At 21.6% G+C, this 12,984-nt stretch overlaps 2 protein-coding genes and 1 long non-coding RNA gene across 3 annotated transcripts; 1 reads left to right on the top strand and 2 right to left on the bottom strand.

Annotated features, from left to right (window-relative positions):
• Positions 1–277: 277 nt before the first annotated feature.
• LOC122509550 (ras suppressor protein 1) lies at positions 278–4,311 on the top strand. Its single transcript, XM_043623717.1, has 8 exons — positions 278–761; positions 1,796–1,846; positions 1,982–2,102; positions 2,894–3,012; positions 3,100–3,182; positions 3,305–3,419; positions 3,563–3,695; positions 3,916–4,311. The coding sequence occupies exons 1-8, from the start codon at positions 611–613 to the stop codon at positions 3,998–4,000; spliced, it is 858 nt and encodes a 285-aa protein (XP_043479652.1). The 5' UTR covers positions 278–610; the 3' UTR covers positions 4,001–4,311.
• Positions 769–3,416, bottom strand: LOC122509551. Its single transcript, XR_006302370.1, has 3 exons — positions 3,275–3,416; positions 2,992–3,173; positions 769–958 (listed from the first exon to the last, which is right to left on the bottom strand). It is a non-coding gene; the product is annotated as an uncharacterized LOC122509551 (long non-coding RNA).
• A 259-nt stretch (positions 4,312–4,570) lies between the features above and the next one.
• LOC122509549 (nuclear envelope integral membrane protein 1) lies at positions 4,571–8,590 on the bottom strand. Its single transcript, XM_043623716.1, has 8 exons — positions 8,382–8,590; positions 7,830–7,945; positions 7,420–7,642; positions 7,041–7,207; positions 6,580–6,795; positions 5,794–5,918; positions 5,117–5,293; positions 4,571–4,884 (listed from the first exon to the last, which is right to left on the bottom strand). Exons 1-8 carry the CDS (start codon positions 8,470–8,472, stop codon positions 4,746–4,748), a joined length of 1,254 nt encoding a protein of 417 aa, XP_043479651.1. The 5' UTR covers positions 8,473–8,590; the 3' UTR covers positions 4,571–4,745.
• Positions 8,591–12,984: the final 4,394 nt, after the last annotated feature.

Here is a 12,984-nt window from a genome sequence, read left to right as displayed (position 1 = left end):
AAATATTTCATACAAGTTCCATTCGAAGAAGTAAAATTATTACATTTTTCTAAAATAGAATAATTTTCTAAAAGTATAGGTACCAGTTCGAACGTATTAACTTAAGGAATAAATTTAAATTTAAGTTATTTTCTGACAATATATTTTAATTAAAATTAAAATTGAATATCGAAATCAAAATTTATAATTCCATTATAGGAACGTTAATTAGTCTTTCAATATGAATGCGGAAAATTATTTTCTAACAATTCCTAGAGTTCTAGTAAAATAAATTGAATAAATTAAATAAAGTGACGAAACGAAATTTTCAATTATTAACTTTTCCAAAGTGAATTTATAAATAAAAATATACGAAACAGCGCCAACTTGAGTGAAAAGATTTAAGCCTATCTCGATTTCTTAAAGTTGCTTGGAGAGTTTTTCAAGTTTTAAACTCTCCAACAGTGTTAAACAGTCTCTCCGACACATGAGAACAAATATACTGTATCTCTCGTGCGTGATTTCAAGTTTTTCTCGCTGTATATATGAAACGTGAGCAGTGGAGGCGTAAGCATTTTATTTACAGTTCCTGACGTAATTTTTCTGTTTCAAGTGTGTGCGCGCGCGCATAATGAGCCTACAAACCCCAGTGTCGTGTATTCCTGCTGCCGGGAAGATGGCAAAGGCAAAGAAGGTCCTCGATGAAGCTCGTGAAATTCAAAATCCCGAGCTGGATCTCGCGGACAAGGGAATTTCCAGCTTTGACGAGATGCCAGGATTGTGTGAGTATTTTCTCCATTCCGGCCAAACCCTATTTGTCCTTCGCGTCTCGTTTCTCTTTGCCAAATTTGGTAAGTTGTCGAGACTGGTTTGTGTGGATCCACACTCGTTTTCCTCGTTTTTTAATAGGCGTGTGTAAGCATGCGCGCAGCAGTCATTCTTTTTACAAATAATGAATAAATTTTTCATTCATGTCCCTCTAAAACAGAAAAAAAAGAAAATAATATTTCAAAATTGGTTACAAGAGAATGAGGACGAAAAATTATTTTTTTTTATAAAATCTGACGTTTATTCGCATTTAAATAATTAACAATAATATTATTCATAACTAATAATATTATTTTCATAACTAATATTATTTATAATTGATAAAAATTATTTATAACTAATAATATTTTTTATAATTAATAATATTGTATTATTTTCAAAGAGAAAATTAGAATTCAGGATAATTAATATTGTTAGTTATTTATAAATAAATAATAAATTAATTTCTAATTTAAAAATCGAAAATATCGAATATTATTTTAGGATGAAAACAATTATTTTTCAACCCAAAAATTTAGGTACTAGTAATTATTTTCGTCACTGTTCCCGTTCATATCTATTTTCCAAAATTTTCTATATATATAAATATTTCGAATCTTATGAAAGGAATTTTGTAATTATTACCTTTGTCCTATTTGTAATTTTGTATTAAAAAAATAAAACTGATTTTAATATTACAAACGTCAGAATTAAAATTTACAATGATAAACAAGTTTTGAACGTTCAAATGAAAGAAATATTTTTTTTAACTAATATTGTCATAAATTACTGATGTCAATAAAAATTGTAAACTTAAATCTTGCATTTTAGAAACTTAATATTATTCATTTTCTGTAACGTAAAATATTGAAATAAAAAAATATTTTTAGGAAAAAAATAAAGAAATTTCGTTCATTTGAACCTTAAGAATTATATAAAATTACAATTTGAATTTATTTTACCTAAATATTTAAATTCTTTACTTAAATATTGGTTTTTTTATTTTCAGTTAATATGCAAAATATTACACGAGTGACTCTCAGTCACAATAAACTACAAGGTAATTAATATTAAATATATTTGTGAATTTAGAATTGATATTAATAGGAAAATTTGATTAAATTAACTCAATTCAATTCAATTTAACTTAGTTTTAATTAATTTAATTAATGAAATTAATTTATTTTGTTTAAAGCTGTTCCTCAAGCTATATCGTATCTTGTAAATTTGGAAATTCTTAATTTATTCAACAATCACATTATGGAACTGCCCATGACTCTTTCACAATTACCAAAGTTGAGGATTCTTAACATAGGGTAAGAATAAAAATTTAATAACAATTATTATACCTAATTTGCAAATTTAATTTAACATTGCGTTAATAAGTAAATTTTTTTCTAATTTTAAAAGGTAACATTTTTGTGTAAAAAAATTAATGTAATTTTAGTAACTTTTATAATTTTGGATCTGAAATAATTTAATTCTTGCATAGAATTCTATTAAATCTTTTGAAAAAAATTCATTTCTTTCGAATAATTTACTAAAGATTGTAGTAAAAATAACTGAATTCTTGCAAAGAATTTTAATAAATTTTATGAAATAAATTGAATTGCAGCGAAAAATTTTATTAAAATTTTTATAAATAATTACATTCTTTCGAGGAATTTTATTAAATTTTTTTGAAAATAATTGAATATCAGTGAAAAATTTTATTCAATATAATTGAATTCCAGCATAAACAATTGTATTATGAAAATAATTGAATATTGCAAAGAATTTTATTAAATTTTTTGAAAATAGTTGAATTTCAGTGAAAGATTGTATTAAAAATTCTTAAAAAGAATTGAATTCTATAGATAAATTTTATTAAAACTGCATTGAAAATAATTGAATTTTTGCCAAGAAATTATTTAAAAATTGAAGTTTACATTTGAAATGAAAAATTTTGTAATTTCCATAACAATAAATATATAATAATTGTTGTTACTATTAATAATATTGTTAAATGCCAAATAATTCCATATTTATCAAAAATTAATCTTCAAATTTCAAAAAAATAAAACAATCTTTAAATTTTCAATTTCAAAACAAAAATAAATAATTACAGAATGAACAGGCTAAACGAGCTTCCACGAGGATTCGGAGCTTTTCCAGTTCTAGAAGTTTTAGATTTGACGTACAATAATTTAAACGAGAGAAAATTACCTGGCAACTTTTTTATGATGGGTATGTTGTAATTTTTGAAAATTCTAAAGACATCTTTTTTGCTTCAAATTCATAATTCTCAAGTGTTGTAATTTTCCTTCCCCTCAGATACGTTGCGAGCTCTTTATTTGGCGGACAATGATTTTGAACATTTATCACCAGACATCAAACAACTCCGAAATCTGCAAATAGTAATAAAAATTTTTTATTAATAATAATGTTTATAATATTTCAAAAAAAGGAGAAAAAAAAATTTTCTAAATGTAAAAACTAAGTTACTTACAAATTTTACATCGTGTTTGTTTTATTGCAGCTTGTTTTGAGAGACAATGATCTCATAGAATTGCCAAAGGAAATTGGAGAACTGAGTCGGCTTCGAGAATTACACATTCAGGGAAATCGCTTGACAGTCCTTCCACCAGAAATTGGTAATTCTTGCTAAATAGAATTAGAAAAAAAGATTTAATCAAAATTACTTTTCGTAATTCTGAATACAAAATTAAACAGCATTCAATTGATCGTTGAAAATGTTAATAATAACAATTAACATTTTTTTAAAAATATTTAACAGGAAATTTGGACTTAGTCAGCAATAAAGCCGTCTTTAGAATGGAATACAATCCCTGGGTAACGCCAATTGGAGACCAATTACAAGTTGGTGTTTCTCACGTAATAGATTACATTCGTTCCGAGACCTATAAATAGTAAGTTTTTTCAATTTTTCAAAAACTTTTTTTTCTAAAAGAAAAAAAATTTAGTAATTAAAAAGTAAAATTTTCTAAAAGTATTTTAATATGTCACGAAAGTAAATATAATTATAAATTATTAAAAATTTAGTATTTTATTAACTATCAAAATACTTTTAAATCAAAAGCATTTTCTTTTTCAATTTACAATATGTAATACTTAATTTTTTTTTCACAGCGTTTACAATAGGCATCAATCAGCAAAAGGTCCTCCACCACCAATAGAAAACGACAAAACTAAAAAGATTTCCCGTCTTCGTTGAATAATTACAATAACTTAATCATTATTCACACTGCCCCAAATACTCACAAACTTAAGGCAATTCTTAACAAAATATTTATGACGATAACTATAAAAAAAAAACAAAACAAAAGTTAACACGTGCCTTAGTTTTGTACCTTAATCAGTAATTTTATTTGGAATTAAAAATGTTCCTCTTTAAATACTAATTCCAAATTAATAACTGATATATTTTTTTTAATAAAAATAGTTCTTCCGAGACCAATGTTTACAAATCTAGACTGGAATTGATACTGACATATAGTTATTAAAAAATAGAAATTTTATTTTATAGATTTTTAAATAGTTTCCATTGTTTTTTTTTTGTAATAATTTATCGATTAATGTATTCAATTTTACGTCAAATTTAATAAATCTGATGTATGCGATTTTATATTATTTGAAATGCGGATTATTAATAACAGAAAAAAATTACTCATTGATAACCACAGATTTATTAATAAAATTATTATTTTATTAATATATATTATTATAATAATTATTAGAATCTGTGATTATTAATAAATAAATATTTTTTATATATTAATAAATAGAAATTATTAATAAAAATAATATTTACACTTATAAGCATTGATTATTAATAAAACAAAGATATTATATTAATAACCAGTTGAATTTTTTTTCCCCCCATAAATTCGATTTGTACTAGAAATGTGTATAAGACAAAAAAAAAATTTAATTAAGGATACGATTTAGTCTTTTTGAAGTCACATCCGAGGGTTAAAAAATTCCTCATCCTCGTCGTCAGTGTATTCACATTCTTCAATGAGTTGTGCAATTGAAGTGTCATAATCGAAAGATTCGTCGTCAGTAACGTGAGTGCCGCCTTCGACAAATTTTGCAAATCTGAAATTTAAATTCAAAATTTATTCATTATGTTAATCAATATTTATTTAATACTATTATTAATATTAGATAATAATTAAAATATTAATACTTAATAAATAATAGAATAATAAAATAAAATAATAAAAAAATAACGAAAGAAGGAAATATATTTTATACAATTATGAAAGAGTTTAGAGTAAAATTGTAATTGAAATTTGAAAATATTTTGGTAAAATAAAATTGCATTTACCTTGAAGGATCCTTCAGTTTCAACACTGTTTTCCATGGACTGCACTCGGGACTAGAACAATAATCTTGAAGATCTTTTAGAGCCTTCCTAGTTTCTTTGAGTCCTTCTTTATGGTATTCATCTTCCGTCAAAAGTCGTCTCGAATTTGACGTCTTTCTCCAAAACGAAAATAATGAACTAAAAAATGTTAATAATTACTATGAATTCGTAAAATTCATATTTTGTTTCTAACAATTCTAAGAAAACGTTGAAAAAAACATTTGGGAAAAATAACGTTTCTCTATAGAAAAAAAGGAAGAAAAATTAACAGTAAAGAAATTAATTAACATAAATAATAATTCGAAAGAAAAAAGAACTAAATAAATATCCAAATAAAAAAGTAGTGAAAAAGTAATAAAAAAGTTATAAAAAAATTATAAAAATTTATAAGAAAATTACAAACAAATAAAAAAATAATAAAAAACTAAAAAGTAACAAAAAAGTAAATTAAGACTAAATGAAAAGTAAAAACAATGAATAATTAAGAAAATTTGTTTTTTTATTAAAAAGTACAAAAATCCTAAAGAAATTAAATATCACTTTTTTGTTATATTCATGGAATAATTTGTTTTCTTGGAAAACTTTTGTTTCTTTTTTTTAGAAATAAATGATACAGATGTCCTCCGCAGAAAACTCACCAATATTTTCGTCCTTTTTTTAAAGCAAATATTGGAAAATTGTACAGCATAAGAACAAGGACGCAACACGAGCCCGAAGCTTCATAAAAGTAACTGCTACAGTAAATCATTACTAAGCCAAGGCTCTGCAATTTACGAAATATTTTTATTATTAAGTAAAAAGGAAAATATTTTTTATCAAACTCTCTGACATTTACTACTTTTCTAATCACTAACAATTGCAATATGAAACTAATTTCAATAAAAAAAAATAACACAAAAATTTAAAATTCGTTCTTGTTCTCTTTTAATTTCTAATTATATTTCATAACTAAATAAATAATAATTTATAACTTTATGACTAAGTAAATAATAATTATATTTCTATGGAATAATTTAGAAAAAATATTCATTTAATTTCTCCTCAAGTTTTGAAATAATTTTTTTTGCTCCAATATTTTAAAAACTTACTACACTTGAAATGGAAAATATTGTAATATTCATTAAATTATTATTAATTAAATATTATTATTAACATTTATTAAGAATTAATTTTCTAATTATAAAAAGTAAATGTAAAATTAATTTACATATTTTTTAGGAAAAAAATTTCAAATCGAGAAAAGTAATAAAAATATCGTTCACTTGAACGTGGTAAACTTTATTTATTTAACGGAATGGAAAATGAATTAAATACTTGAGAAAATTATAAATGATTATAAATAAAAAAAAAATTAATTAAATAAAGAAAACGTGTAGATTAAATTTTTTTACTTGAAAACTTGTGTTAGTTTTGAAATTAATTACCTGCAGAAACCATTGAATGATTCGTTTTGTTCTTGTATTTGTGATTGGTCCAAATCGATAACAAATAACGAAACTTATAAGAGAAGTTATCAGAACGTACCACAAAACAAAATCTCGATATTGCAGTGCAATTAACTGTGCATTGTCCCATAAAAGTTGAGCAACGTAGAAACTCATAGTGTAGCCAGTTGCTACCATTAAGTACATGAACTTTCCCTGTAAATAATAAAGTTATTATGTAGTTCCTCCAAATTAAAAATATTATAAATTATATTACTATTAAAAAATTATAAATAATTTACAAAGATGGAAATCATTTATACAGTTTCAACTTTAGTAGTTAATTTTTTTAATAAATTTAATATTTACTGTATTAATTCTTTTTACTTTTTTTGTCAAACTTTGGTACTAGTTTTTATTTAAATAAAAAAGCCATTAAAAAATTAGTAATTCTTTTTTACCTTTGGAAATAATTTACCAACAAAATAAATAAGTATAATGACTGAAGTCGTGACACCTAATGTGATTCCACATAAATAATAAAATAATGTATTCTGACTGAGTCTTTTTCCAGACCAGAATATTAATATTCCTAGGATCATGTAAGCAATTTTCCATACATCGACGCCTGTAAAAATAAAACTTTTATATTGTACAAATAAAAAATTCCTTTAATTTATTACACTCTGATATTGTCAATAGTTTTTGTTTCTTTCCCCAGAATACGAAATAAATACGTTTGATTTCAATTTTGAACTTGAATAAATGATTAGATAAAATAAAAATAAATTATTTAATAAATAAGTTATTTGGAATTAATTGCAATTATTTTATACTCACGTTGTTCGGACATAGACATTTTGTATTCATAATGACTATGATGAAGAGTATTGACTCCAATGCACGCATCTTCAAAAGGATTAATTCTAAATTGTTTATTTTTCTTCGTACTAAAGAAATTAAAATTCCAGGATCGTCTATTATCTTCGTACTTTGTTGTAATTTCGTTTGGAGTTCTGCCATCGTATATTTCGTAATTTTCTAAATTAATCTCTAAATTCATCTGTAAATTAGAATTTTTTAGTTTAAAAGAAATATTTTTGTTATTGTGAAGAGAATAGAATTTTATTAAATTTACCACTAATTTACTAAAACGGATATTTAATTTATAATTTTAAATAATAATTTAAGATTATAAATAGAAATTAAACTCAAAATAAAATATATTTTACACTAAAGTTCATACTTACATATACAGTTCTCCACATGTGAATTAAATACTTGGATTTTGCATTGTGACAAAAAATACGTAAACTTGGCGATTGACCTTCAATTGTCACTGTATTCCCCGGTTCTAAAAAATGTGCTGCAAAATAAAATATAAAATAAGCAACTTTAGGTCCTGTCATTAAATATTAATTTTTACGTTGCTTTTTCAATATTTTAAATTTTGAAATGTGTAAATATTCCCAATTTCTAAAAATACAAGTCAATAGATAGTAGTTCAAAATACACTAAATAAAAAATAAATAAAAATTACTTAGACGAGAAAAATAAAATAAACAAATTTACTTGAATTTGAAATGTCATTCTAAAATATCAGACAATACACAATTTCTTTCCACGAATACCACAATTATATTTTTCAATCAAAAGACAAAAAATTCAAAATTCCGAATAAATTTAACAGAAATTTCTAAAAAGTCTCAACGCATAATTAAGGAAAATTTAAACAAATATTATAAATTTTTAGCCGGTTTCTCGCAAATGATTAGAGGTTAGGAAATAAAGACAAAACTTACGTAAACTTGAAGATTCAAAACCAATTTTGTAAGCATGGCACAATGTTTCGAGGGTAATAAATATACTAATTAATTTCACTAACGTCTTCATTTTGTTTTTACAAAAATATACGATTTTTAAAATATTTTTTTAAGCGTTTTTACTTTTCTAAAACATAACCTTTGTATCAAAACATACTTGTCAACAACAAATGAGCGCCAATAACAGCGCCAACGGATAAAAACTGAAATAAATTCGAGATTCGATAAATATCGAAGAAAAAACAAATCGAGACTTTCGATTGAAATTTAAATTTTGAAAATTTGAAAAATTAAATAAAAAATAATTACTGCCAGAGAAGTATTAATTAAATGCTAAAAATAAATAATAAATCATAAAAATATGAAGTAAAATGATAATTTTATAATTACAAATAATAATAACAATAATGATAAAATTATAATTATAATTAAAATTACAAAAAATTGAGGTTATAATTAATTATTACCAATAAATACAATGAAGAAATAATATAATTGGAATAATATAAGAAAATAATTTGATTAACAATAAACAAATAGAAAATAAATAAAAAATAAATAAAAAATACAACTAATAACATTAATAATAAAAAACCAAATTAAAAATTAAAATTTATAAAAATTAGTAGAAAAAAATCAAAAATAAATATTATCTACAGATCACTAATTAATAATTCAATAACACAATTATTATTATTTTTATTATTTTTATTCTTATTATTTTTTTTTTATTCATTTTTTAATTATTGTTTAATTGTAAAATTAATAAATTTTACTGTATAATTATTATTTTTTATTGCAATATTATTTATTATTTTATTAGATTAGATTATAAAAATTATTAAAAATTATCATTACCAATAATATAATAAATACAATAAATGTAAAAATATAATAAACTATAATATAATTATAATATAATTAATAATTACCTATAATAATTATTAATTAATTCCATTTATTATTATGCAAATTACAAAATTTTTTATTTTCAAACACAAACTTCTGTTTTTAAATAATTTTAGATTAAAAATTTAAAAAATCCATTTATTAAGTAAATAATTAATTATTATTAGTGTTTATTTATTTCAAAAATTGTATTCAAATTCTTCGCAAGAATTCAATTATTTTCAAAAATAATAACATTCTTCGTCAGAATTAAATTATTTTCTATACCTATAATTTTAATAAAATTTTATGAAAGGACTTAATTATTTAAAAAAATTTTTGAATAAAATTTTTCCAAAGAATTTAATTATTTTCGGAAATTTTAATAAATTCTTCGAAAGAATTAAATTATTTTTTAAACAGTAAAATTCTTTTTATAAATAATAAAATTCTTCTCAGAAATTCATTTATTTTCAATACAATTTTAATAAAATTCAATAAACAAATTTTTAATTACAATTATTGACAGATACAATTATTTTAAATAATTAAACAAAATTCTTTGTTTAATTCAATTAAATAATTTTCAATTTTTTTTACAACTATTGTATTTAATTAAAAAAAATTAATATTAATTCATAGAAATAAAAAAAAAAGGGGGAAAAGTAATTAAAATTCAATTTCAAAAGTAAGTAAAATTTGCTTTTTAACTTTTCTTTCCTCGAATTTCTTTCATATAACAATTGATTTCCAACAATACAGAAAATAAGCATTTCCATTATGTCGCATAATAATATACAATGCTGCGAAATAATTCTGCAATAAAAACTTTTAAATGACACAATTTAAAGAAACTTTGAAAGTAATCTCATATTCTTTTGCGGGAAGAAAGAAGAAAGCAATATTTGTCTTTAATATAATAAGAAGTAGAAAACAGTCAAAGTGTAATTTCATTTTCTTTTCTTTCAAATAAACTTTTTAAATTGTTTACACTTGTTAAAACTTGTTTACAGTTAATTATACAAAAGAAAACAAAAAAAAACTATTTTTGAAAAATTTTTAATTATGAACGCAATAAATAAAATTCAAATATTATAATACGAGACTAATTATTTAATAATTTCAATTTATTTTTTATACTTTATATGAACAAAATTATCAAAAAAAAAATAAATAAAATTTTTTATTCTTTTCTATCACATTTTTTTTAATTCAATTTATTAAATAATTAATTTTTATATCGATTAAATTTGTATTGAAATTTTAATAAAATACATAAAATATTAGTACAATAAATAAATAAATAATAAAATAAAAATTAAATAAATTAAATAAATAAATTACCATTGAATGAAATTGTTGAGTTTTTCTTTAAATTTTAAATTTATTTCGTTACTTCATAATTTTAAAAATTATAAATATTTTAAAATTAAATTAAAATTTTATTTAAAAAATCTGTTAAAAAAATAAGTAAAACTTTTAGGGGAGGGGGAGGGGGGGGGTCAAGCTAATTGTTCCGATCATCAGAAAAAATAACGTTACAGAAAAAAAGGGGAGGGTGTAAAATTTTCAAAAAATATCTTTACGTATTTTTTGAATAACCCCAAATTAGAAAAATTATAAGAAACTTTAAAATTAAGAAAAATACAGAAAAAAAATTAAAATAAATTAAAAGTTTTGATTAAAATTAAAATTTTCATGTCTGAATGACAAAAGAAACTGAAATAAGAAATTCTTATTCCAATTTGAATTGGAACGTTTCATATATTATATAAAAAAAAAAATTGCGAGATTATAAAATAAATATTGTAAATTTGATAGACATATATATTATGGAAAAATTTAATTTACTGTTTCGAGAGTTTGAAGAAGTCTCGATTTGTCGCAGTGCGACATTGAAATTCAATTGAATATAAGACTTTTGATGCAACTCTCCGGAGAAGAAGATTTTTCAAGAGTTTCTTCAAAATGGATAGTCAATCAGTTGAAAAACGATCCATGGATTCGAAATCACAGTGCCGCACGATTAATTTAAATGTCAGATAAAGAAAAGTCGTGCCAAAAAAAGATTGCCCTTAGCTTTTACCTACTTTATCTTATGTCAATATTATCGGTCTTATTAAAAAGGAAAAAAAGAAAAAAAAAAATTCTGACTAAAAATGTGTTTTTTTTTCTAATAAAACTATTTCTATATAAGTTACAATAAAAAAAAAACATAAATTAGTCTGACTAAAAATTACCTATACTACTGAGTATTGAAAATTTACATGACTATTGTTTCTATACTAATGAAAAAAAAAAAAAAAATTCGTCTGATTAAAAATTAACCTATATAGGTACACTACTAAATATTAAAATTTAGTTTGTCTATTGCTTCTACTTATGAAAAAAATAATTTTGGCTGACTATAAATTTACTTATTCCACTTAATATTAATATTTAGTTTGTCTATTGTTTCTACTTATAAAGAAAAATAATTTCTCTGACCGGAAATTTATCAGATATTGATATTTAATTATTATTATTTTTCCATAGGAATTAAGATTTTTAAAAATTTCAAATTCAAACCTTTTTGAAAATAAACAACCTTCAAAATATTGAAATTTGAAGCTATCGATTGCTCCGAGTCGAAGTCTCGGAGAGATCGATTTCTTCAATTTTTATAATAATTAAAGATATTCGAGAGATAAAATAATTATTTTATATTCTAAGAATTGTTTAATTGTTTAATTAAAATAATAATTTTATAATAATTTTAATTGTTACTGTAACTTGTTCAAAATTATTTTCATATTCAATTATTATCTAAAATTTTAAATAAAATTAATTTTTAAATCGATTTTTATTATAGAAAATTCTACGAAAATTCAATTATTTAAATACAAAAGTAAATTATTTATTGAATTGAATTATTGAATTCTTTTGGAAAATATGATTAAAATAGTTGATATTGAAAATTATTGAATTGGGGAAATTTTTTAAAAATAATTGCATTTCGGAGAAAAATTTTATTATTTATAAAGATAATTGAATTTTTTAAGAGAATTTTTTTTTAATTTTTGAACATTATTGCATTTTTACGAAGAATTTTATTATACTTTTAAAAATAATTGAATTTCTGCAATCATTTGTAACTTCTTTAAAATTCAATTTTTTTTAGTTTTTTTTAACTAAAATTATTCAACAAACATTAAATTTCACTATGCTTTTAGTAATGGAAAAAAAAGTTTAATTAAACGATTAAAGTTACTTCCTTTTCCACTGATATAACAATAACATTTTAATTTTTATTTCGGTAATATAATAAAATAATTTTTTTTAATGCAATTTAAGCCATTGTCTGACTGAAGGTTTCTATTGCTACTGACAAAAAATTTAATCTACTCAAACTGCTTCTAATATAATTAGGAAAATTAATTTCTTTGTCTGACTTCAACATACTTTTACTCCTAATTTCTCAATATGTTGTTTTTTATCTTTTTGTATTGAAAATAAATACAATTTGCCTTACTTTATTTCTATTGTTTCTAAAATACTAATATTGTGCCTCACTATAACTTATTACTCATACTACTTGTTTTTCTCTGTAAATTGGAGTTTAGTAAAAATGTTGAATAATTTTAATAAGCGACTGACTTTTTGCTTTTGAATTAGTAAATTTTACTAACAAGACAGAAAAAATGACTAGTTTTTA

This window comes from Leptopilina heterotoma, unplaced genomic scaffold, assembly GCF_015476425.1.
Source record: "Leptopilina heterotoma isolate Lh14 unplaced genomic scaffold, ASM1547642v1 Lhet_60, whole genome shotgun sequence".
NCBI classification, from domain to species: domain Eukaryota; kingdom Metazoa; phylum Arthropoda; class Insecta; order Hymenoptera; family Figitidae; genus Leptopilina; species Leptopilina heterotoma.
This window is presented reverse-complemented; position numbering and strand designations above follow the sequence as displayed.